Source organism: Zootoca vivipara, chromosome 15, assembly GCF_963506605.1.
Source record: "Zootoca vivipara chromosome 15, rZooViv1.1, whole genome shotgun sequence".
Lineage (NCBI taxonomy): Eukaryota > Metazoa > Chordata > Lepidosauria > Squamata > Lacertidae > Zootoca > Zootoca vivipara.
Window position 1 is genome coordinate 35,525,779 of NC_083290.1, and position 26,631 is coordinate 35,552,409.

Genomic DNA, 26,631 nt, shown 5'->3' on the forward strand with positions numbered 1-26,631 from the left:
GGATGGTGGAGTGTGGAAACATACCCTTAGAATTAAGGAGCAGTGTGCCTCTAAGCACAAGCTCAGCCCAGAATTTTTTTCAGTACGAAAACTGAGTTTGCAGTCCTCACACATAAAAACACTCTCCTGTTCTGCACCTCAAAGCTTTCTTCACCTCAGCAGTGTAGGAGATTGGAGTCAAACACCATGCCTGCTAGTTAGTGCACAAAGGGCTACAGAGTTTGCTGCTAGATAGACTCAGTTACGTCACACCCCTCAGAGGAAGTAAAGCTTCTTTCCTCTTCCTTCCCGCCCCCCCCTGCCCCAGTGCACCATGTAACAAAGAAAGACATGTTTGCTAACTCCAGAGCAATATTCTGGAACTATATTCTGCACTTTATACACTGGCGTATTCTACCTGTATTTCTCCTCGCAGCCGCATGGAACAACACATGTATCAGATCTATGAATCTGTAAGTAAATCTTTTTAAACTTGCTTAGCAGTGAGTGGTCTGTTCCTTGCAAAAGGGGTAGAAAGAGGGGAGTGTTGTAAACGGGGTAAGGAAAGTCTAACAACCTATATTCCTAATGTTACACTGTGCTGCTGATTTTTGTGAGTTTAAAACTCTGCTACTGGGGCTCTCTTGTGTTAGCTCCACATTTTGAATCCAGGAACCCAGCCAATTCTTTTGTTGTTCATCCACACGTGTGGGTTCACAAGGATTTGTATATTTTCCTCCCACAAGTAGCCTAATGGTTTTTTTGGGGTGGGGGTGGGAGGAGCCTTTTTCATTGTTGCTTTTGTTAAATAATTGTGAGCCATACAGTCATTGCTCATCTACTGCAAAACACATAGTGATCTATCAGTAAGCTCCTGATCTAACGTCTGCCCACTCATGTGCTAGACTACAAGGTTGTTTGCATTCCACTCTTTCCAGCACCACTAAGCCAGTTGTCAACTTGAAAGTGGAGGCAGCTCAAGTCTTTAAAGTCACTCTTATAGAAAATACAAGACCAGTCTGGTCGACCTACTCCCAGGTAATGTTGCCGAGAGAATTAGATGCAACCTGTTACAAAAACTGTGTGCAGCACTTATTTAATTAATGTCCCCCGCCAGTCAAAAGAAAACAAGTCCCCTCCCCACTACCGGGAGTGTTTTTTAGGACCCAAGAGATGCACTATAACAACTTTAAAAGGATATCCTTCAAAACAGTTTAGGTACAAAGGCGCACATGGAAGGACCTCCTACTGAACTCAGTGGGATTTACTTCTGGGCATACATGCATAGGATTACAAAGCCCACACACCCATTACCCAGCCCCGAACAGAACAAACCCAACTTCCTGTTGCTTCCAAGACAAAAGTATCCAGAGTAACAGGGAACACTTGAGTTAGCTCTCTTTACAATACTCTGTAACCCCACCAAAGAGTAACAATAAACATCAGCATCAATATTTGCTCTGCCTCCCATGGCCAAACTTACACATTTTGCTTACACGCACTCATGGAACTGCATTACATAATGTGAAAAATGTGTTCCAGCCTCTTCTACAACATGGGTCTTCCACAGGTGGGCCAAACCCTAGAAGTGGGTATTGCCCAACCTAAAGTCAATTCTGCATACTGGAGCTGGGGCTGGGGCTAGAATCTGTTTGGTTTTCGTTTTAAAATGAAAGAAAGATGCAGAGAGAAAGAGAGTAAAGTGTGCCATTCAGCAAAAGGCAGTGTCTCTTTTTTGCATTTTGGTTTTTTCAATGCAAATTGCACTTGCATAAATACCCTGTTCTATACTGTACAACCATTAACAACAATGCCTTCCTTTGCCTCTGATCATCCTAAAAATCAATGGAGAAAAGTGGGCATATGTGGTAGAATGTATTTACATGTGTTGCATGTTGCTTTCAAGCTTTGGGATCCAAAATGGTTTCCTGGGTCTGAAAAAGTGAAGGCTATTGACCAATAATGCTGCAAGGGATCTTGGGACACATGTGTCTCTGACTGTACACTGCATCAGTGGCATTCTCAAAGCAGGAATGAGGCAGACTTCAGGCTTGTTCGATCTACTTTGCGCTTTGTAAAACTTCAAGATCGTCAAATCACAGCCATGTGCAAAAGACATACACTTAGAATGAAAAAACTCTGAGCACATTCGGAGCCTAGGAATTTGTTTCCAGTACCTGAACTGAACTGAGCTTACATTACTTTCACAGCAAAATCCACTCCTGTCTAGTTTTCTTCATTTCAGCTGACTGTGTTAGATGGGAGAAGTTGTTTTGCTGTAAGCACTGTAAAAGAACTAGGAGGGAGAAAGTCCTACCAATCTACTGCAAATCACCCTGAGATCATCTACCAGATTTGCTGTTCACCAGAATGGAACCCTACTGTTCATGCTAGTTTTGGGTTCAATTACAGCAAAAAACAAAACAAAACAAACCCAACAACAACAGAAAACAAATCTTCAGAATGCAAAGGTATCTTGAGGACTTGTATTTTGGGCTGTGCAAACTTTCAACCAGTTAACTGGGTAGATTAAAAACATTTAACCAACTGAAAAGGCCGCAAATCAATTGAGAGGCATGTGAATTATTTCCCAATTTGTCAGTAGCCTCCTCTTGCCCTGGGCAACCCAAAGTGACTTACAACCCAACGGACAGACAACAAACCCCACATAAATACACTAAACCAAGAGAAAAGAGAAATACGATTAAAAACACCCCACCTGGGCATGTATGGTATAAAAATTGTAGACGGCAGATGCCATCTTAGTCTGTGTCATGTCCAAGATATTTTGCTGCCTCAGACAAATGACAAGATGGTACCCCTCACCACAATTCAATGTAAGAAGCTCCCTGGACTGGCAGTTAAATTTTACTTCTACACTGGCAAAGGGGCAGTGTATCTGAGGGCCCAAGGCAGGGCAGGTTTCATGGTGCCTAGAGCAGGCATCCCCAAACTGCGGCCCTCCAGATGTTTTGGCCTACAACTCCCATGATCCCTATCTAACAGGACCAGTGGTCAGGGGTGATGGGAATTGTAGTCCAAAACATCTGGAGGGCCGAAGTTTGGGGATGCTTGGCCTAGAGCTTTGTCTTCCAGCACCTCACTGCTGCTCCCTGCCTCAAAACATCAGTTTCTGCCTGAGGTGACTACCTCAATAAGCCTAATGGTTTGACTGGCCCTGGTTTCTTCTTCACTTCCACACAGGAAGGGTGGCCAGCTGTCATGGATGCTTTACTGTAATTGAGATTCCTGCATTGCAGGGCGTTGGAACCCTCGGGGTCCCTTCCAACTCTATGATTCCATGATTCTATTATTCTAATTAGGAGTAATATCACTGCTACTTCTGAAAGTTATTTTTATAACAAATTACTTGCCACCAGCTGTGCCAACTTGAATAAAATATTGCGGGGGCCCAGGTTAAGTCCCACCCCACATAACTGATCAGATGACCTGGTGCACACACACTGTTTGAATGGGTGACCCTCTCAAATATTTTATTAGGGGGGCAAAGTCCCCACGGCCCCTAGGAGTTCCTATGGTAGCCACTAACTTTCTAATTGTTTCATACTGGAACTCAGTGTTTTTCTTTTCTTTTTGGGGGGTGGGATGAGGTTCTACACATAATTTTTCCTCTCACCCCCCCAACTTGCTCACTCCTGCACACTTTAAGTCGAAGATGACTGGTGAGTGCCATGTAATCTCTGCATCTTTTGCTTTACCTTCAGACAGCTCAAAGAGTCATGGAGCTCCTTTCTGCTGATCCAGGTATATCACACATCCAAAAACAAGAACTCTAGCAGCTGAGATCATTCAACTGGATATGGAGCCCTGGGAACATCTGTATGCAAAACTTGTCTTCTGCCAAAGTGATATAGGTTCCCATCCCTTTTATTTTATTTGCTCTCCAGGGCATAACCAGAAATTCTCCCTTTGAGGGGGGCTAGGGACTAAGGAGATCCAGTGGAGAGGTGAAGCCAGAAACATTCAGTGTATTATTTTACACTGAGGGGGGGGGGGGAAGCAACCTGGATTCCCTATCGCAGCTCAAGTAAGAGAAAGTTCTCACAAGACTCAGTATCAACATCAACTGGGAACCATTTGTCCTGTATCTCCCAGGAAATCAATCACACAGTCATTGCCAGCATCAGGGCCTGGCACCCCAGGGGTGTTGCTGATGCCTCCACAACAGCTGGGTTTGTGAGCCTCCATTTCCCCCCCTACAGTGCCTCCACACACACACACACACACACACACACACACACACTCTGCTGCTGGCACTACCACAGCCTAGGAGGACCCATCAAGGCAAATTACCCAAAGCCCTTTCAAATCTAGAGCAGGCTTTGCTCTATATGTAAATGACTGCATTTGTTCCCTTGCAAAAGAAGGTCATTATGCTCCTATCCAATGCATTTCTCCCAATTGCATCTATATGGCTTCTCAAGGACACAAATTCTCAGGAGTGTGCAGGGTTTGCTTTGCCAGATTTATATGGCATGAAACTTCTGACTGACCCCTCAAGTCTGTTACCTTTCGTGTCCTCATCCTCTATGGTGGTGTTTGTGCTGTCGGAGGATTCCTGTGGAAACATACAGGGGTGAAAAAAAGGAGAAAGCAAAACATTAGTGGCTCTGGCCAGAAACAAATGCCGGAGGAGAGGTTGAACTTGCACAACTGGGCACATCAGAAGAGGGACCAGGGAGAGCTCAAAAGCCCTGCACCTAACTAAGTAATTATTAGGAACACCCATTGTCTCTTCTCTTTCCTGCCTCTAACAGGAACATCTTTCAAACCAGGTAGGTTCAAAGATATAAAAGGGATTTCTGCCAGGAGAAAATGCAGGGATGAAACTTGACCAGGAATAAGAAACTCAAGGCTCTCTAGATGTTGCTGGGCTACAATTCCCATAATTCCTGATAGTTGGTCACATTGGCTGGAGTTGGTGGGAGTCCAAATCCAACAACATCCCATATCCCTGATCTAGACTTCCAACATGACTACATTCCTGAGTTCTCTCCTTCATGATACATCAGAATTCCATATATCTTCCTTCAAACCCCTTAACTAATCTCTCTTCCCTTTTAAATGAATGCTCCCTGTTCAAGTCTTAACTTCCCATCTTCACAAAGGAAAATAGTTGAAATTATGGCAATTTTAGAGCAGGCTCATAAATTTCTTGCCTCTGAATGTGGAAATCCACTATTTTCACCTGCCATGAGATCCTGAAAGCCCCAGGGAACCATTAGGATGGTATCCAGCTACATTTTACACAGAGTAGACTCACTGAAATTAATGTTCCTGCCTTAATTTCATTGGGTGTTGTTGTTTAGTCGTTCAGTCGTGTCCGGCTCTTTGTGACCCCAGTTTGGCCAGTTCATTGGGTGTACTCTGAGTAAAACCTAGTTGAATAGCACCCTTAGTCACGATAGCTGTAGGTGCAGAGTGGCAGGCCTCCGAGGGCATAACTACACAATATGTTAACAATGTTTATGAGCAACGAGAGCTTTCCTCCCATCCAATGCTAATTCTTGCAGAGTGTGATACTGTGGACTATTATCCCCACCTCTTTGCCAGTTAATTTAACAAAAACCTAAATTTTGATTCCTAGCCACATTGTGAATGTAATGTACAGTAGCTAGGACCAACAACTGGAGGCAGTTATTGGCTATCATGTTGTGCTTGCAGGCTTCCTGGAGGCATCTGATTGGCCACTGTGGGAAGCAGAACGTTGCAGTAGATGGAGCTTTGATCTGATCTAGCAGGCCTCTTTTTATATTCTAATGTTCTTTCTGCGTCTGTCTTCATGGGGAAACATTTGTGGTGCTACAACAACGCCATGAGAAGATAGGGTTTCCAATCTTGTGTCCTCCTCTTGCAGGAACACATCCAGGACAGAATTTGGGTGGGGTGGGGTGCTTAACTTTCTCCTGTCTACCAATTTCCCCTGCAAATGCATCCCAGGGAGTTTAAAATATTTATGCCACCTGAGAAGCAAAGCACCTCTCCTTCCCATCTACCAGTTCCCACCCCAAATGCCCTTCCCTACACTCAAGTCATCTTGACAAACTTGGATTCTGAATCCTCATTTTCCAAGGCAACGCATTCTCCCACCATTAACTCTGGGCACCAATGGTCACACTTTGGGCAAACAATTCCCACCAAATCCCAACCTATTCATTATACCGTGCCAGCATTATACCCTGTAAAGCATGAGCATAATTTAATAACAAAATGAGCTCAGAAAAGAATCCTGGGGAAACATGATCTCTTCTTAAGAGTCACCTATGGGAACCAAACACAGAATAGTGCACCTTGCCAAAAATACAAACATTTTAGTACACGGTACATCCAGCAATTAAGGAAGAAAGACAAATATATACTCATAGTAGCGCTTTTAATCTCAAGAGTGTTTTACGGAGCTTGTCCGCTCACTGAATAGAGGAGAGCTCTGTGTCACGAACGCTGTATATTCAGCTCCTGTGTGTGCATCCAGCCCACTTCTGCTGCCCCGCTGATCGGGCCCATCATGACCCTGTCAATAACAGAGTGCCTGGGAACAGCTGAGCAGTGTGCTTAACCTTCTCCACTGTGCTGCAGACTCTTCAGAACCCGTGCTCCTGCTTCTGTCCTACAGCAGGTGTAGCAGTTAGCACTGTCCAGAGCAGGAGGCCAGTAACGAAATCAAGAAAATTTCTGGACAATGTACGATCACAGACCCTGTGCAGCATCAAGCTGAAAAGAACCATCAGCTCCAACTGACAGTTGCCCTGGGGCAAGACAGCACGAGAGGAGCACCCTCTGGCTCCTGCCATCAGCCAGGAAACCTAAGGCTGCTGGGAAGCTACACCTTCTGCCTCCCAAGAATAATATCGAGATAAAGGGGAGGCCAGGGTGGCAACAGCTACAAGGAACCCACTTCTCCCCTCCCTGCCTGAAAGAATACTCTGCTCCAACTCCCTCTGGCCTGGAGACCTGAGAAGCAAAGGGAAAGAACCCTCTGGCTCCATCTATTGGCCAATGGAACAAGAGCCACCAATTGCTATTCACACAAGAGCCACCAACAAGACCAACCTGGGCCAAACTGGATAAAAATGCCTGTTTATAACCCAGCACTTTGTTCCTGCCTTGAAGATCTCCTTCTTTTTCCTCTCTCTCCCCTTTTTGTGTGTGTCTGATCTTTCTAGTGTGTGTGTTGATATGAGCTACTGTGGAAGACAGTCATTGTCTGGAAAGCAGGATAAGAATAGAGTAAATAAGTAAAACTAGGGGGCTCCATTCAAGGTGCATACAATCAGCCCCAAGAGTCATGCCAGCTGAGAAAGGTCTCTATGCAAAACTGAAGGGGGTGAGGGAGAGGGAGGGAGAATGCTATTCTATGTAAGAGGAGGAGCTGGAATCAGATTTGCTACCTCTGGTATGGCTTTCAACACTGGAACCCGATTGCTGGATTCTGGAGACTTCAGGGCTCGTTTTTTTCTGTTAACTCGTGCCATTTGGTGGCAGCGTTTTGCGATGTAGATAGCTGGCTGCTACCGCTGCCCAGGGGTCAGGACTGCAAGCCCACTTTCCCTGTAGGAGGTCACACTATAACCTCCTGGAGGGAAATCTCGCCGAATCATTTAAAATTCCTCAAGCCTATGAATGAAAAAGAATTTGGACAAGTAAACAGCCAGCGCTTGAGGAATCACACTGGTGCTGTCACCAAGGAAGAAAAATAAAATGACTTAAATCAATTCTCTTGAGGAGCATCAGGAAATGCTATTGTCTGCTTTAAATGGTCCTACTCTTATGGGATATAGTCTAACTCAATTTTGTAGGCTGTGTATGAAGTTTAAACACAAGTTGTCCTGATCTCTGCTGCCCTTGCTTCTCTGCTGCTGTTTCCGAAAGCAAACTGCTTTGCATATTCCTTATAATTATTGAAATAAATTACAACACATCAAACTTTGCAGAAAGGGTCAAGAAATTCAAAGACACTTCTGGCAAGGGGAAAGAGGCGGCAAAACCATCCAGACAAGTGCATTTAACACCTCTGGATCTTAGACAATTCACTTATCTGGTTATTATTATTATTATTATTATTATTATTATTATTATTATTATTATTGGTTTTCTTGGCTTACAAAGATATGTGCAATGTCTCTCTTAACATTTTTACAAATCAGTTTCATTTGTTGAGACATTGGTGAGGAGGGGGAAGGAAAGTAGATGGGGTGTGGGTGGGGTGACAATGTTTTTATTTTGCTTAATAAGTGGGGGGGGGGTTTGTCAGCATTGCTTGTGTAGGTTCTCTGCTGTTCACTTGTGTTCCTTTGATGGTGAGAGATGTTGGGGTTGGCCTAGGACACACAAAACATGAGCTTAGATGGCTCTCACAAGAGATCAGACAAATCCATGGAAGGCAAGTTAATCAATGGCCCACATGATAGCTATATGCAATAGGTTCAGAAAGAGCGCACTTATGTGTACCAGTTGCTGGAAAGCCATAGTGGGAGAAGCCTGTTGGCTTCCTTGAGGGAGCTGATCAGCCACCCTAGGAAACAAGAGGCTGGACTAAATGGGCTTTAGAGTCTGATCCACCTGGACTCTTCTTATGCTCTTAGTTTGTGTGTGCCTCGTGGTGCATTTTCACAAATTGCTTATTATTATTATTTATTAAATTTATTTATGATGCCACAGTGTTTCTCAAATTCTTTGAACTCTGGCCTTCTAAACTTATGCCACCTTTTCTGTAGGTGGACAGGGATGAGTAGTTCTGATAATCTCTTGCATGGATGAATATGCAGAAATCCCTGCACAAACAACCAGTCAAGAGATCCTGGGATCGCCAGGAACAGCGCATGCGGAAGTGAGTGTAAGTAGGAAACACGGGTAGTGGGTTGGGTTCTCTAAACCCACAGCAACCAAAACCAAAACTTCCATTTTCTCTCTTTCAAAAAATTAAACCTTCTCCCTCCCTTTTCCTCTCCTCTCACCCACAGACCCAAATCCGTAGGAGTTTGCCCAGAGAAGGGTCATGTGGGTTTCTTTCCTTCAAATTCTAGTTTCTTGAAATTCTAGTTTCACTTCCTGTACTGTACTATATTTCCCAAATGCAGCCACACCTCTGCCATGGCGATCCTTGTTGGAGATGACCTGTGAGCCAGAGAAGGCAAGGGCGTTTGTTCATTTCCCACCTTTTGTTTCCAAGGTTCCAATCTGGCATTGCACTGTGCAAGCGTCCAGTAAGGAACCCTGAGTTTAGCTTATAAAAGACAGGAGGTTGCTGTGGGCTCCCTGGCTGTTGAATGACCAAAGGGGGGGGGGTAGGAAATCGCTGAACCGCACTGTTAGCTTAGTAGCCAGGAAGGCCAACAGCTGTACCAGCCTAGTAAGTCAGACCAGACGAACGGCTGTGTGTCACAGTACTAATCCCTCGGAGTTGCCCAGATTGAGTTTACTGTGGGTTATTTATTGTGTTTCCTGAAAAAGTGGGGAGAATACCCCGACTGCAGTATAAACCCAGGCCAGCGCTATTTTTAAAAAATTCTTAAAATGGGTGCACCTCAATCAAAAGAAATGAACCCACAGGCTCCTGATGGGAAAGAAGCCCGGTTTGTGCTTACTTCCCGCCCGGACTCTGACAGACCTCTTCAATTTGTGTTTAAGAAACGTTTTTCCTGTGTTTAAATTGGCCTTAGGTAACATCCAGCAGCTGCTTATCTTAAATGTGCCGTCTAAAAAATGCAAACTTGCTTCAAAAATTTTTGTGTGAGAGAGCCATGTGAACCTCTAAGAAGACTCAAACCACATAAGGAAAATGTTTAATAACTTGTCAATTGTGTCCAAATTAACAAAGGTTTTGTCCCTTCGTTTCTTCCACAGTCAAACTAAGTGAAGTAAATTAAATAGACTGAGGAGAAAATAACAGCAGTAATTATATGAAAAGGTGATAATAATATTGAAATGAATAAAATGCTTAACTCTAAGATTTGTTTGTTTGTTTGCAGCTTCCCAAGAAAACTCAAGGATATTCTCTAACTGTGTTTTTAAGTCCCCAAAACTCTGTCCCCTTACAGGATATCCCTTCTACAGATGTTAATGCAGACCCAATGATGGAAAACCCTCAGCCCAATTCCTTGTGACCACAAGACTATTTATTACCTGCAACAACAACAGACACCAGAGTTTTCAAAGTGGCCACAGCAATCTCTTTCCAAAGAACATAGACTGACGGGGGGTGGGGGACTGACAAAGGGGGGAAAGTTGAATTGGAAGGACATTCACTCTCTTTTTGACCTCAAGACTCTGTGACCTAGGATTGAAAAGATATGTAAAAGCAGCAAGAATTGGCCTCAAGATATGCAACTGATATATAATTAGGTTTTATGTTGTGTGATATTACGCAGAAACATTTAATTATGTCTGACAGTATATGTTATTTCCACAAAGGGGGGGCCCTGCAATTTTTGTGTGTAATTGTTTTTATGTTTAATGTATTGTTATTGTATAGTGTATTATTGCTTACACCCCAATGGAGGATTCTGATGCATGTAATGATTTCTAATAGATCAGTCCAATGTTTAGATTAGATCAATTTATGACCACATTTCTTTGTCCCACCTGGCACTCTGCAGTGTGCCAACCTTCTCTACACATTTTTATATTGCTTTAACTCGTTTTACAAAGAAGCTTCAGGATCCATGAAACACCAGATACATGAAGGAATATATGCCTTGATTTAGCAGGAATGATCCCTTAGCACCCCCAAACTTTGGCCCTCCAGATGTTTTGGGCTACAATTCCCATCTTCCCCGACCACTGGTCCTGTTAGCTAGGGATCATGGGAGTTGTAGGCCAAAACATCTGGAGGGCCGTAGTTTGGGGATGCCCGAGAGAGTTAAATTGACTAATTTGGACAAGTGCCCTTTTTAAGAATGTTTTTTTAACAGATTGGTTTGGAAAGTTGAGAACAATGGGGCTATATAAATTCTAATTAGGCTCAGTTCTGATTGGGCATGTATCCCAGGTGCAATGAACTTTCTCTGGTCCCCCTTAGAACAACTGAGCAACTTTCCTAGAGTGCAATACCAACGGCAATAATAGTAACCCCATAGAAAGGCAAAGGCAAAGATATATCTCTCACGACATGTCCAAACTTATGCCAGGGACAAGGCAACATGGTCAAAAAGAAAGCCCTAAGGGGATTCACCAGGAGTTGTTGCTGTGGGTATGTTGAAGGTGAGACCAGAGAACTAACTTTGACACCTGAGAACACAAAAAGACAGAAACAAAACAAACTGCATTTTCCAGTCATTGGTGGACCTTCCTACTAAATGTAAAGCATAGGCAACTATTGAGAAAATGTTTCTCCCAAGGTGCTAGAATACCACAAGTAATTTAGTAACAAAATGCAACATGTGTTATTTTTATGTGATATCCTATGTCTAGCTACGTGCAGTGCTACACTTGCAAATAGCCTTAAGGGGCCTGACATGCAAGACTTTTCAGGTTTACACAAAGGCATCCATTTCCAACATACCAGGTTAATATTTGTGGGGCAAAAAATTTTTTTAGAAAAAAAATATAGCCCCAAAGGGGGGAATTGTTATAAGACTTTTAAGGTCTTAGATATATAATAAATGTTCATAAATGTACAAGGCAAACACGCACATAAATATATAAACCAGTGACTGAAAACAGTACAGGAAGGCAGTCCTGAAACCATTTTGACTCCCAAACTGACCAAACATTTCTCTGCAAGGAGGGAGGGGGTGAGGAAACCTTTCTATTGTCTCAGGAATTAAGTAATTACCATCTCAAAGAAAAGGCCAGACTACCAGGAAAGGCAATTAGTTCAGGCATTATCAGATAACCTGGCAGACAGGAAAAACAACAACATTCAAATTTCTGTTGTAGACCGCCTTTTCTGTGATGTAGGTATGATGTATCTGGGGGGCGGTCTTGGGCTACACCCCTTCTGTGATGTATGTACAGTGGTACCTCTGGTTAAGAACTTAATTCATTCTGGAGGTCCGTTCTTAACCTGAAACTGTTCTTAACCTGAAGCACCACTTTAGCTAATGGGCATAGCTGCCAAGTTTTCCCTTTTCTCGCGAGGAAGCCTATTCAGCATAAGGGAAAATCCCTTTGAAAAAGGGATAACTTGGCAGCTATGGCTAATGGGGCCTCCTGCTGCCGCCACGCCGCCAGAGCATGATTTCTGTTCTCATCCTGAAGCAAAGTTCTGGGTTAGCGGAGTTTGTAACCTGAAGCGTTTATAACCCGAGGTACCACTGTATGATCTTGAGCTCCAGGGCAGGGAATTTCAAAATGTCTATATAAGGGCAGGCACACCTTTGTTCTGGGTCCTCCTCCTCTCTCCTGCGTGTGGGGGGAGCACCCTGTTGCAACAGTTCAATAAAGATCAGGCTTACTAGCTGCTTTGCTTCTCTGGTTTACAACACATATAACCTGCTGCACACTGGTATCTATGGACTGAGGTAGTGATCTCACACTTGGAAGCAAATGCCATAGATTTTATTTATTGGCCAGGATAGATGCACAATTCCTTGCCTTACCAGGGAGACACAGCATTAGAAAACCAAAAAAACTCATCAAAATTACCTGCTGAAAAAGGGTTCAAGTATGTGCTCTAATGCAGTGTTTCCCAACCTTGTGCCTCCAGCTGTTTTCAGACTACAATTCCCATCATTCCTGACCACTGGTCCTGCTAGCTAGGGATCATGGGAGTTGTAGGCCAAAAACATCTGGAGGCACAAGGTTGGGAAACACTGCTCTAATGTATACTTAGTTGTATGGTAAGGCTCATTAAAAATTTATAGGAAAGTATGTTCTGGGAGAACGACCATACTTCAATGGTAAAACACATACTTGGCCTGTAAAGGGTTCCAGGGTCAATCCCTGACATCTCCAGGTAAGACTGGGGAAGATTCCTGTCTGAAACCCTGGAGAGTCACTGCCAGTCAGTGATAGTGAACTAAATAGACCAGGAATCTGACACAGTGCAAGACAGTTTCCTATATTTCCAACTATATTCTTATTTCTCTCTTTTTTTTTAAAAAAAAAGAGCCACATATCACATGGGGAGATAAGCTGTCTTTGTTCCTAAGAAGTTTGGCTACTGCTTTCTTTTCTTTTCTTTTTGTCTACCTGAAGGTCAGAATAATTTCAGCAACACCTCTGGCACAAAAGGTGCCAGCATAAAAAAGAAGAACTCTTCAAATTCTTTCCCCAATTTTCAAAAGCAGCATGTATTATACATTTAGAACTCAAAAGGTGAGAAAGTATAAAAATGGTAGGGTTGTGTTTTCCTTATTTTTTTATGTATAAAGAGGGTTCCAATTTTCCAACTAAAAATGAACAAGCTCTTGCTTGTGTTTATTGTCAGAACTATAGCTTCTTTTTTAGCACTACTGGCTGGTTTATGGGACTATAGAGTGGGGGGGGGGTATAGGAGGTAGGATTTTCCCATTTATGTGGTATGCTAATTCTGTTCAATTGTTGAAAAACACCAAAAACAGCAAAGGGGGAAAATTATTCTCTTATAGGTCACATTTCGGGGGAATCTCTGAAGCTATGATAAAAACAGTAGATTTACAGTCTGGAGACGGCTCAAATATGATTTAAAAGTTTCCTTAAACTTAGAAGACAGCTGTTCTCTCCCTGACAAAAGGATCAGTGATCTCAATGTAAGCAGGTAATGACAACACATTTGAAGCATGCAAAGAAGCTTGACAGGCTCTCTATAAACAAGAGTCAATATAGTAGCAGAAGAAGGGTTTGTGCCCAATCAGAAGACAGCTGCAGGATCCAATCATAGTTCAGCATAGGGTCCCCATGACATAGCTGTCAATTTTTCCCTTTTCTCGCAAGGAAGCCTATTTAGCATAAGGGAATTTCCCTTAAAAAAAAGGGGAGCACTTGACAGCTATGCCCCATGACCTTTAACCAAATACATACAGCTCTTATTTTCTGACATCAATGCATAGGTTACATTTTACTTTTTCAAAACAGATTACCAGCATTATTCAGATTTCACTATATACACCTAAAGCAGGAAATACACTATCCAGAAGATGGAAAAAGAGAGGAGGGCACAATTGTTTCTACAATTTGTTTGCCTGGCCTCTACCCGGTCTTAAGTGTTTTTTGAAAACTCTGGTCGCCTTCCCCAAGCTCCATTTAATGGCTGCGCCAGATGCATTGAGTGAATGGGCTTGAAGAGGAAGCATAACAATGATGATAAGAAATTAAATCCCTGTGGCAGAGAATGGGTAAGAAAATGCAGGTTTGGGTGGAGGCGAGGGCTGTGTCCGAGCAATGGATGATTGTGGCATGGAGTAATTATGTCGTTCCTCAGCCAATCCGAGTTCTTGGATTGGGCCTTTTTGGTCTGCCTGGCTGCGTTCTTTCACTTCAGAATGAAGGAGCTCAAGATTGCTGCCCTCTGGTTAGCTCCTCTGGGGTCAGAGTAGAGGCTTCCCCCCCCCCATCCTAACACCCAGAACAAACAGCCCAGGTGCTAAGGATAACCACACCAAAACACGCATCATTGCAGATGGCAATTGAGGCAAGTAGCATTCCCCCACTTTGTAGCTTTTGGCTACAACCCAGAATATCTGATTCATTCTATCTCTGTGCCTAAAAAGCACCGGAGGAGCCTTCCACCAGAAGAGGCGGAGAGCCTAACCTTTATGATTCTCCGAAGAGGCAAAATCTTTTCAAACTAGAGCTGTGCCATCAATCTCAATGACATGGCTGGATTCAGACTGGTGCATGAGAAAGAAGGGAGGTAAATGAGGTAAAACACAGCTCCCAGAGAACTAGTTCTATCTTCTTGGGCATACATTGACTCATTCATGAAGACTAGGCCTCAAGGAAAAGCTCAGTTGAGCAGCTCCACTTCAGATTTATCTGGCTTCCTTCAGATTTATCTGGAACATGTTTCCCAATAAACTCCAAAGAGCAACCATTTAAACAAATGTCTACCATAGGAGGCAAGTGGATTGGGTTCTATCTTATGTGGTTTCAGGCATACTGAAACAGACAAGAGGTGCAAACCTGAGCCTACAGTCTGTCCCCAGAGGTGAAAATACACAGCACTGCAAGGAGCAGAAAGTCAATTTTTATCCAAGATTACAAAAGGGCAAACTGAGGAGAAGGAAAGACAGGCAGCAGTACCTTAATGCCGTCCACTGGGTTATGGATAACGGTGGTTTGAGGTTCCTACAGAGGAAGAAAGGATGAACCAAAGAACAAAACGAAGAAGATAAAAGAAATGAAAGAAGAGATAAAGAAGAAAAAAAGGTGGTAATTGGAAGAGAAGGGGGAAGAAATGGAGCAGAAAATGGCAGTAAAAATGTGAATAAAAGGGAAGAGGGTGAAAAAAAAGACCAAGACCCACATGAGAGCAGGGAGGGGAAACAGAATGGAAGGGAAAAAAGCAAAAGGTAATTAGTTCAGCAAAAGGCAAATGATTAACAAACAGAAAGTGGCAGAGTAAATCAGGGACAGAAGAATCGAAACAGGATTTTTCATGAATGAAACCAAAAATCATATTCAACCCCCATGGCAAGATTGTTGCGAGCCCCTTGGAAATGGAGAGTGGAAGCTGACGTTTACATTCAACCTTTCTGCAAGCCAAAGAAACCATTGCAATAGGGAAAATGATGGGGAGCGCCAAGGAGAAGAGAAAATGGCAGGAATGAGCTCCCCAAGGAAGTGTGGTCAATCCATACCATGGCAGTTAACATCTCAATACAGGCTCCACCTGAGATCATGGGGAAGAAGAAAAAGAAAAGCAAAAGAGGAGGAGAAGGCCCTTTGACCACATCCCCTAGTCCTGAAGAGAATTTTTCATTAAGAATGAAAGTCTATCCCATTCAGAGACACTTCCTCTAGAAGGATCCACTGGCTTATACCTTTCTCCCATAGCAGCTCCGTGCAGAACACGGCAGAAGGATTTCACAAAAGGGACTGGGTTCTGAAGAGCACTCCTAGTGCAACTAATATCGCCCTGCAAAATGCTAATAATCTTCATCACTGAATGCTTACCTTTTGCATCAATGTGGTGGTGGGAAACCTGACCATGTACTTACCTGGAAGAAGGTCCTATGAGGTGAGCCACAAAAAAATGCACCACAATGATTTTTTTAAATGAGCCTTTTTAGGTCTGTGTCAGCTGGAGTGAATATTTTGGGGTGGTTTTTTTTTTTAAGTATTAAATGAGCGAGACTATTACATTATATTATTTTTGCCTGATTTGCTAGGAGCAGGTGATCAGATGCAAGAAAAAAAGTCAAGGCTTTTATACCTTGGCTAAATCTAGACACATCAAGAAAGTGATTCAGTTAAACGCGCTGTAAACTTCCTACAGGGAAATCCCATTGGTGAAAGGCAGGACTCCACAGTGCCATCTGGTGTCACAGTGTTATAACGTCTATAAAGTGCTTTATCTTTATGAATGTAGCTGAGTCCCTTGAGTAGCTAGAGAAGAAAAGTGAACCAATACTGAACTAGATCGACTAAAAATGTGATCTGCTAGAGCAGCTTCCTTATTCTTCAAAAACGTACAAAAGTAGCTTGATTAGGTCATTAATTATTTCATTAATCAATTTTGAAGCACTCATATTTTTTAAAGTTGCCATAATAGGAACAGTTTTAAATGGAATCATTTATTAGCAAGAAGCAATCTCTTAAAAAAACTCATTACAGTTCACACTTTTCCAGATTATTCTGAAGTTCCACTGTTTTTCCTCCACTGTTGAAGGCAGGATGCCTCTGAAATATCAGTTGCAGGAAATCACAAGTGGGGAGAGAGCCGTCAAGGTCAGGCCCTGCTCAAGGGCTTCCCATGGCATCTGGTTGGCCACTATGAAAACAAGAGTGCTGAACTAGTTGGGCTTTTGGCCTGATCAAGCAGTGCTCTTCATATGATCTTAAGTGGAGCGCCTTCCCCTTGGCTGACACCTAAAATCTGGGTCCTGCAAAGTGGCTAGTGCTGCAGACAGAATACGAATCATTATCTTGGAGAAAAGTCAATGGGACTCTATTTTTGTGACTTGTGTTGGAAGGCTAGAGACTGCAGCTCATCACAGGTGAAGCTGATTGGTCTGCAAAAGGGCAGGTTCTATATACATGAAGGGACCCATAGCCATGGTAACTAGCGTTACCCATTCTGGAGGCAAGCTGGTATTGGCAACCAAAGCAAGAAGTCATTATTGGCTTTGTGGGGGATGAAACAAAGCTAAGTTGAATGTTTGCTGCCCAAAGTCAGTTCTCATCTGAAGAGGCTGGAACGGTGGGTGAGAATTTCTGCTGTGGGTAAATGGGACTGAATGGAGGCAACATAAGCCCCACATTTCTTTTCAAGATCCAAACTTGCTTTTCTCCTTTTCTCACCCCAGCAGCACACTTTGAAAGGGAGCATTCACCAGCTACTTCCTAAAATTCACAGCTCCACAAGGGGCTCTGACTATTGAAGTCATTGAGTTTGGCCCTTTGTTCCTTCAGCAGAGCCAAGATTTCTCTCAATGGACAATTGGTGAATCGGACTGGAAAAGACATCCATTTCGTAATTTCAAAAGCACAGTTTTTCAACCCTGTTTCTCTGGAGGTGCAAATATTTGTTCTTTTGGCACTGTTACAGAAGGAAGCTGTAGCTTACTGCTGTTGCCCCACTGTGCCTAAATAACTTAACAATCTTTCCCAAACCGACATTAACTTCTGGGGACTTTGCATGGTGGGAAAAGAATGTCCCATCAGGCTTTAGGTTATTTTCTGGACTTCTTAATAGCAAGCAAATAACATGTTTGAATGGGACAAATTCAGTACCAGTTTTAGAAAACATTTCAACTTCCAATGCAAGGAGGGGAAATGTTTGGCACTGTTTGAGAGGAAATATACCAGACTAGCAATTGCATGTTCCATTCTCGCTGGAAGTAAGAGTTTATAATGTAACTAAAAGATTTCAAAATGCCTCTTTTAAACCGATAAAAGCAACTAAGTGGGATGCAACAGCAATAAAATGCTTAAAAGGAAGGAATAAGAAAGGAAGCTAGAAAAGATAGATGCACTCTGCAATCTGAACAGGGCCGTATCATATAATAGAACAGCCATAGAGAGCTGGCTATACCATAAGGATAATGCCTGAAAAAGTCAACAAAACTTTGCTATTCCATTACAAGGGCTCATCTACGTGTTTTTTACACAGTGGAAATTCACATTACACTACTGGAAAATTGCATGTTGCCTAGAGAAGGTAGGTAATATGGCATTTGACAATATTTAGTGTATAGCAAACAGACAATTATTTGAGGGCTGAGTGCTCACTGCCGATATCCTGAACGCAGTAGGGAGGCATGGCTGCAATGAATCCATTTATCCCAATATATACTCACTTGGCAGAAGAGGGCTACCACAAACTCTACAGCTCCTGGAACATCCTGATGTATGACATTACTACATTACTGGTGGAACTTGAAACGGTAACATTTTCAGGGTGGGGCTTGGAACCTTACTGCTACTTACAGCGCGATCCTGTACATTCCTACTCAAAAGTAAGACCTGCTGAGTTCAATGGGCTATAAGAAAACAGCCTCAGTTTCCTAACATGGAGCAGTGCGCCCCGTACATTTTGAGCAATAATACAATCAAACATGCAATTTTATAGAGCTCGCGGCAACTATTGGTTAGATCTGCTTCTGAAACAACTCAATTTCTAGTTTCATTACAGGCATGGGGAAGGGCCATAGCTCAGTGACAGAGCATCTGCTTTGCATGCAGAAGGTCCTGTGCTCAGTGCCCAGCATCTCCAGGTTGAGCTGGCAGCAACCCCTCTCTGAAATCCTGGAGGGTCAATGCTAATCAGCGTAGATAACACTGAGCTAGATGGTCCAATGGTCTGACTCAGTATGTCAGCCGCCTATGATCCACTCTGTCCTTTCTGTCTTTGAAGTTACAGCATAAGCTGCTGCCAAGATGATGGTGAGGCCCATCGGCAACCATCTTGTGTGATAGATAGAATAACTTGGACAGCAGTCAATTCAAGTTTGATATGCAATCCCCTCCAGTATAGAAGACCAAAAGAAAATGTAATCTAATGGGTTGGATCCAGGCTAAGTTAGCTAAACTTGGTTTGACTGAAGTCAATGGAACTTAACAAAGTCATGACTAACCAGTTCCACTGATTTCGGCTGTTCCTTAGTTCAAGCAACTTGCTCTGGATCCAACCCAATAAGCTTTAAGCTTCTCCAAATCACCTCTGAGGATTTAGAAATTTTTCCTACAATTCTAACTCCTTTACATGACAACGCGTCATTCATTTGTCAGTATTTGTAGCAAAACTGGAATGTTTTGAATGGTTCCTGTATGTATAACTGATAGCGCTCAGTTCATAGTATTTTCTTTTAATTTGTATAAGATGATAGCAAAATAACCATGCAACTTACCAGTAGTCTGGAAGGCCCACGAGAACACAATAGGCTATTGCAATAATGACAAACACCTACACTTCAGAAATACAGTGGAACCTCAGTTTATGAACACCTCAGTTTATGAATTTTCGGTTTATGAACGCTGCGGACCCATCTGGAACGGATTAATTCATTTTCCATTACTTTCAATGGGAAAGTTCGCTTCAGTTTATGAACGCTTCAGTTTATGAACAGACTTCCAGAACCAATTACACCCATGCTTCAGTTTATGAACGCTTCAGTTTAAGTACTCCGTGGACCCGTCTGGAACGGATTAATCTACTTTCCATTACTTTCAATGGGAAAGTTCGCTTCAGTTTATGAACGCTTCAGTTTATGAACAGACTTCCAGAACCAATTACACCCATGCTTCAGTTTATGAACGCTTCAGTTTAAGTACTCCGTGGACCCGTCTGGAACGGATTAATCTACTTTCCATTACTTTCAATGGGAAAGTTCGCTTCAGTTTATGAACGCTTCAGTTTAAGTACTTCGCGGACTGTCTGGAACAGATTAATCCACTTTCCATTACTTCCAATGGGAAAGTTCGCTTCAGTTTATGAACGCTTCAGTTTATGAACAGACTTCTGGAACCAATTGTGTTCATAAACCGAGGTACCACTGTATTTCACAGCCACAATAAATCATTTAACTAATCAATCATTGGCAATGTATGGGACGGGTAACCTGTGATAGCCTTGAGAATGGTCATCAAGTTGGTTGAAGAAAGTTGTATGGTAAAATTAAGGATGCCTGAATTTCAAATGAGCTGTTGGATCCCATACAAACAAAAGTCTTCTGATGAGTGTATTTGATGAGGATTTATCAGAATTTCAAATATGCACATAGAAAAAAAAATTCCATACATATAGCTCAATACAGCAGTGGTGAGGAACATGAAGTCTTTCAAATGCTGGACTCTCAACTCCCATCAGCCCCAGCCAAGGTGGTCAATGGATGATGGGAGTTGAAGTTCCAAAAACATTTGGAGATCACACATTCTCCATCCTGGTGCTAGACAAATGTAATAGACACAATAGGTTTGTGGAAGCAAACACAAACAAGTCCTTCCAGGTTTTGGGAACTGCATAAGAGCCACCCAAGTTAATTCTAAGACCAAATCTTTCAAAACTTGTTTGAAGAAACGTCAAGCAGTATGAAGCAACTGAATAATAAGTAATTTGTTATTTTCAGTGTGACATTAAAGTGACCCAGATTAGGTTGGATTTAAGCCAAAGCATGTTTTAAGGCAGCGTTTCTCAACCACTGTTCCGCGGCACACTAGTGCGGCGACGAGAAGGGCGATTTGCATTGTCACGTGCCTGGCGGCCGCCAATATACAACACTAACCCGCCGGAAAGCAATATTTCTCCTCCTCTTTCCCCAAGGTCAGTGCAAACGACTGGAGGGTGGTTTTAGACAAACTTAAAGAAGCTGGCTGGATGAGCTCAACCTGAAACTTGCTGAGCAAAAGATTGTGCTGGCAGAGAAATCAGTGGCTTGTGAAGCCTTATTACAGGAGATTGCAACCAACACAGCAATTGGCAAGTGTTTCTTACAGTCATAATTATATAGTCAATATAGGGCGGCACAGAGTTAAATTTTTTAATGGTGGTGTGCCTCGTGATTTTTTTCATGGAACAAGTGTGCCGTGGCCCAAAAAAGGTTGAGAAACACTGTTTTAAGGAGACCATAATCCCAGCGTGCGACTGGCAAGATCCACGTTTCTGTGCTTATTTGACTGAAAATGCCTCCTCATACTGGAAAAATGGATCATGTGAAGCCACCCTTGGAAAGGATTTGTTAAGGTCAGAAAGACTAACAGGCCAATCTGTTACTCCCTATGGAGGATTACCTATGCAGAACCAATTGGGCAGCACTTATACCAACAAGATGCTGAAACAGATTGATGGCAAGTTGAAATGTTCTGCCTCTACTTTTATGTGTGTGTGTATGACAACATGATACACAAGAAAGGACAGGATGGGGCTAGGAGGTGGAATGAACGCCCTCGTTTCCTTCTCTAAATCCTTGTGTCTTTTATATGCACACAACCAACAGGCAGAACTGCAAATGTGGGTAATTGCTCTCCCCTCTGTTGGGTCTCTGTGTGGCAAAAAGGACACCAAGCTGGGGTTAATTGCTAAAACTATTCTGTCAGAACAAAAATTCTAATTCTATGTCCTTTTTAAAGCACATTCGGTAATTGTTTTGCTGGCACTATGCCTGTCCCCGACAGTTGATGCACAATTCTAGCTCAGCACCTCTGACTAAAGTAGATCTCTTATAAATAGATACTCTCTGGAGAACTCCTCCGCTCCTGCTTCTAGCAATCTTTAACCTTAAAAAAGTTTGTGCTGTCTTATTCAGTGTTCGTCTGACAGACAAAGAGATGGGCATTGCAAGAATTTCTTCAGCAGTTCTGTTACCCCTTAATCTGCTTGGGACAGGTGATCAGGAATCAATGCGTAGAAGAGGCCACAGGCCAAGGATAATTTTCGGTCTATATATACTATTTGACATGGATAATTTTCGGTCTATATATACTATTTGGGAGTCTAATAATTGGGCTAGAGCATGAGAAACCTACCCTGGATTCAGCAGCTTAAGGAAACAGAGGTTACAAGGGAAGGAAGGGTTAGTTAAAATGCTGAGAAAAGCACGGTTCTACCAGCACTGGTGAATATGTCTCTGAATTATACTATGGAATAAAAGCATTTTAACAACAGACTTGATATACATATTCTAAGGATGGATTACTTCAGGGTAGTTAGCTCCCACAGATTTTTTTTTTGGGGGGGCGGAATGCTAGCCCCACATATATGGAATTAAAACCCTACCTGCCTTTTGACAGATCTTATAATTGGATGAAACCAGCAAAAAGTTTGATTCTTTACTTTTGAAGTCTAGATTAAAAAGAGAAAGTGATATGTGAAGAGTCAATTCTCATATCACCTTTATGATGTGGGTGCCCCTGAGATACAGAATCACATGGGGCCATAACCGCATGGGAAGCCCTGGATGCAAAACAGTTCACACATGTAGAGGGTAATTTTAACCGTCTTAGTGGAAGCATTCACTTCTGGGTGTGGTTAAAATGACCCCACTATATTGGGGGGGATGGACCTGCTTCAGTCATATAGTTCAGGCCACACAGAATTTGACATCTCAGTGCCATCCATGTTAGAAAGGTCTTCAAGTCTAAGCACTCCTTTTCCTTATACAGTGGTGCCTCACTAGACGATATTAATTCGTTCCACGGGTCTTTTCTTATAGCGAAAAATTCATCTAGCAAATCCCATAGAAATGCATTGATTTTTTTTTGATTTTTTTTTTTGCCCATAGGAACGCATTAATTGAATTTCAATGCATTCCTATGGGAAACCGCGATTCGCTAGACGAATTTTTCGTAAAACGCATTCGTCTAGCGAGGTAACCTCCGCTCGAAAAATCCTTTCGTTAAGCGGAAATTTCGTTAAGCAGGGCATTCGTTAAGCGAGGCACCACTGTATATGATGCTCAAATCTGGCCCTCAGCTATTTAAATATCAAACATATTCAGAGCCACAATGGTTTTTAAGTGGCCCTGAAGCCACTTCTAGCCACTCAGGTCTGCATTATTTTCAGCCACTGGCCCAATTCAGATGTAACAATAGTGGACCAAGAACAAGCATTGTGCCTGCATGCTTGAGACTCTCATTTACTCTTCTATTCTCTTGTATGGGGTTATAGAAAGCTTCTGAGGTTTGTTAAGCCACATATTCCTGTTAGATATGATATAGGAGATGTGGTTTGATCAGTCTACAAACAAGAACCTCAAACCAAGACCAGATTTTATGGTTTGATATCCTTGTTTGTAGACAGTAGTCAGAAATTAAATTACAGTTTCCTGGTTCAGATATAATGGGAAACTATGGTTCAACAAACCCTGGAAATTTTCTGTCGTGGCAGATGAAAGAAAGGAGGAAGGAAAAGGAAGTACAGAGGCACAACACTTGTCCTTGGTCCAATGATTTCTTGGACCAACTGGAGCATCTTTAGCTACTCAGAAATAATTGTGCAGTTGGTTTTATAGGTTTCCTAATAAACCCAAGTCAGCATTGCTGGCATTTTGTTAATCATCTTTAGATTTCCTAACTTTACTTGTAAAATTCATTCTGCTACAATTTTCCTGAGCACTCTAACTTAAAAGGTAAAGGGTAAATGGACCCCTGACCATTAGGTCCAGTCGTGACCGACTCTGGGGTTGCAGCGCTCATCTCGCGTTATTGGCCAAGGGAGCCGGCATACAGCTTCCAGGTCATGTGGCCAGCATGACAAAGCTGCTTCTGGCGAACCAGAGCAGCACATGGAAACGCCGTTTACCTTCCCGCTGTAGCGGTACCTATTTATCTACTTGCACTTTGATGTGCTTTCGAACTGCTAGGTTGGCAGGAGCTGGGACTGAGCAACAGGAGCTCACCCCGTCACAGGGATTCGAACCGCCGACCTTCTGATCAGCAAGCCCTAGGCTCAGTGGTTTAACCCACAGCACCACCTGGGTCCCACTTTAACTTAGGGTCACCCTCTAACTTAGGGTGGTGCATAATGGGGGTTTTTTAATTGCGATTTACCTTTTTAAAGGAGAAAAATGCTTGTTTCTTCACTGGGTTCCATAATGAACCTTCCGCCCTCATCTCTTATTTCAGTAACAACTTTTGGTATAGCAATCCAGCAGTGTGACATTCCATATCGTTACCAATACTTGGCTCCTACCATCCAACATGATGATTCTACAACCAGTGGGTCCTTGACATTTCTCAACACAGTCCTAAGAAAAGTCAGGGTTTGTTTTTTGCAGTTTGGGGTTTACATCCACAGGTGGCAGTCCAGGGACTGATATGGCTGCTTGGGCCCCAGGGGAATTTCAGAGAGGCCTATGGGTACTTCAGGTGGCTGGTGAGGTGTGGAAGACCTACAATAACACTCTTTTTTTATTGCTTCTGCCCAGAAATGATAATACTCTTTGCCCTGGTAACCAGGCTCTGAATCAACAGCTAAAATTTGCTTATCTCATTGCAGTGCACTACTGTGTTATGAGAACCTAGGAAACTGCAACCACCATAGAATCTTTTGGCAGAAGATTGCTGCCAGGGAACAGGTTGAATTTAGAAATGATGAATGTTAAATTGGGTTCTAAATTGGCAAGAAAATGTTCCAGTATCATGGCTCCAGCTGAATAATGAGTTAAAAATCTATGCAAAGGATCTATGGCAAGACCATGAAGAACACAGGAGATGCCCCCACTAAAACACACACACACACATACACACATTTGTGTTGCAAAAACAACAGACAGCAATACATGGCACCACACGTCGGAGCCAGTAGATGCAGAATGAATGTCATTCAAAAAATACATCTCTATTGCAATCCCTAAGTAAAACCTACATTAGCAAAACAATAGGCAAAGCACAGTGTTCCCACGATCTTTTGCCAGGAGGATTGAATTAGAAGTACAAAAGAATCATACCAGCGCGGCTGGAGGAAGGGTCCCTTTCGGGCTGGTAACTCCGGTGCTGCCTTTGGTGCTGTTTGTTTGAGGCTGCAGAAGAGAAACACACATATACAAAAAAAAAAAAGGAGAGAGAGAGAAGCCTCGGAACTGGAAGCCGAACAAATGCATTTGCCATGCAAACGTTTGCACCACCCAAACCCCCCACAAGACAAGGCATAGATAACCCCACACTCTACATGGCAATTATGTACAAATTATGTTCTGGTAGAGAAAGAAGACCAAAAGAGGCCTTCTTTGCAAAGTGGCAAAAAGTTGTAGCGATGGCAGATTGTGTACAAAACCGAACAGTTTTTCAAACCGGCAAACTATGACTACTCCATAAACTGAATTTTTACAATCAATTCTGGGCTATGGATATACAAGAAGAGTGTGTAAATAAAGTGATCTCTCTTAATATGGCATAATTCCTAACTTTCCCCAACTCTTCCCCCAGAAAAGCCTCAGAAGGATACTTACCTTCACGCCGTCAGCTTTCTTGTTCAGTAAGCTCTTAGCTGCTGCATGGGGAGGAAAAGAAGATATTTTAGTGGCAACTCCCCCAATGTCCCGAGACATATTCTGGGCCGCCTGAATAGCCAAAAAAGAATCACACAAGCTGCATTGATGCTGTTTCCTCATCAAATGCTAAAAGGAGGCTTGAGAACAATGGGTAAATCCCAAGCTCTGAGAGTGTGGGCAAAGGCCCAACCTATGCCTTAGCCAAACGTAGAGGTATGGAGGACAAAGTGCCTTGAACAGCCAGTTTCCCAAAAGAAGGGAGGTCAGTAGGGGGGCTGCAATACTTCTGTGAAGTGGACATTTCACTTGATAATACCACAGTCATTGTTGTTGTTTCTCAAACTGCCATTGGCTTGGACACCTACTGGTTTGTCCAAACTCTGCAGAATCACAAGCAGGGAGTCTCTGTGGGACATTGTTCAGCTTAACAAAGTGGCATTCAAAATGAAGTGGGACAGCATCCTTCTGTGGGTCAGCTCTCAAAACATTCCCTCAATCCATCACTTGGATAACATCCGGACTCTTCTTTATTCATTCTTTGGTGATCCATATCTTTCTAATCTGTCTAATGATATTCATCAGATTTCCCTTGCATGCACTGCCCATCTTAGCTAAATATATACTGGTGTCACTTCCACTGAAATGTATGCACTTCGCAATGGGAACGCTAGATTCCTTTAACACCACCCGATGCAGCTCATTCTCCAGCTAGTATACGAGTTCCAGATTTCCTTGACAGGTGCTAGGCAAATTTAGGAATGGTTACCCGCAATTCTTTGTCCTTTTACTCTAAGGGTTCCTAAGATTATTATTTCTTTAATGAGCTGCAATACAACTTTGTCTTCAACAAGCTGTCTAGGGGACCCCATGTTCTAACAAGCATGCATCCTCAAGAACTTTGCTGCTTGAAATTTTTAATATGCCTCATGTCATCACAGCAAAGTGTTAATTCAACCGCTTAAATATGTCATGATGCTACACTCCCACCATTTTTGTAGGTATGTGAGAAAGCCTCTCTGTACTTACTCTCATCCTCTTTCCCTGATCACACCTGTTGTGAACCTTTTGCACTTAATCCAGCTTTTGCCCATTTGGTGCCTTCCAGCCATGCTGGCTGAGGCTG

The 26,631-nt window shown here is 42.7% G+C and overlaps 1 protein-coding gene across 18 annotated transcripts in view; it reads right to left on the reverse strand.

Annotated features, from left to right (window-relative positions):
• Window positions 1-26,631, reverse strand: part of CAMK2B (calcium/calmodulin dependent protein kinase II beta) — a 200,017-nt gene that overhangs the window by 19,524 nt on the left and 153,862 nt on the right. For 9 of the 18 annotated variants that reach the window (XM_035139078.2, XM_035139077.2, XM_035139083.2 and 6 more), the window contains 4 exons: window positions 25,467-25,504; window positions 24,966-25,037; window positions 15,163-15,207; window positions 4,510-4,558 (listed from right to left, as the gene is read on the reverse strand). In XM_035139078.2, coding sequence (XP_034994969.2) covers window positions 4,510-4,558; window positions 15,163-15,207; window positions 24,966-25,037; window positions 25,467-25,504 — 204 coding nt within the window. Of the gene's footprint in view, window positions 1-4,509; window positions 4,559-15,162; window positions 15,208-24,965; window positions 25,038-25,466; window positions 25,508-26,631 lie in introns of all 18 variants that reach the window. The other 9 variants (XM_035139080.2, XM_035139082.2, XM_035139099.2 and 6 more) reach the window with 3 other exon arrangements.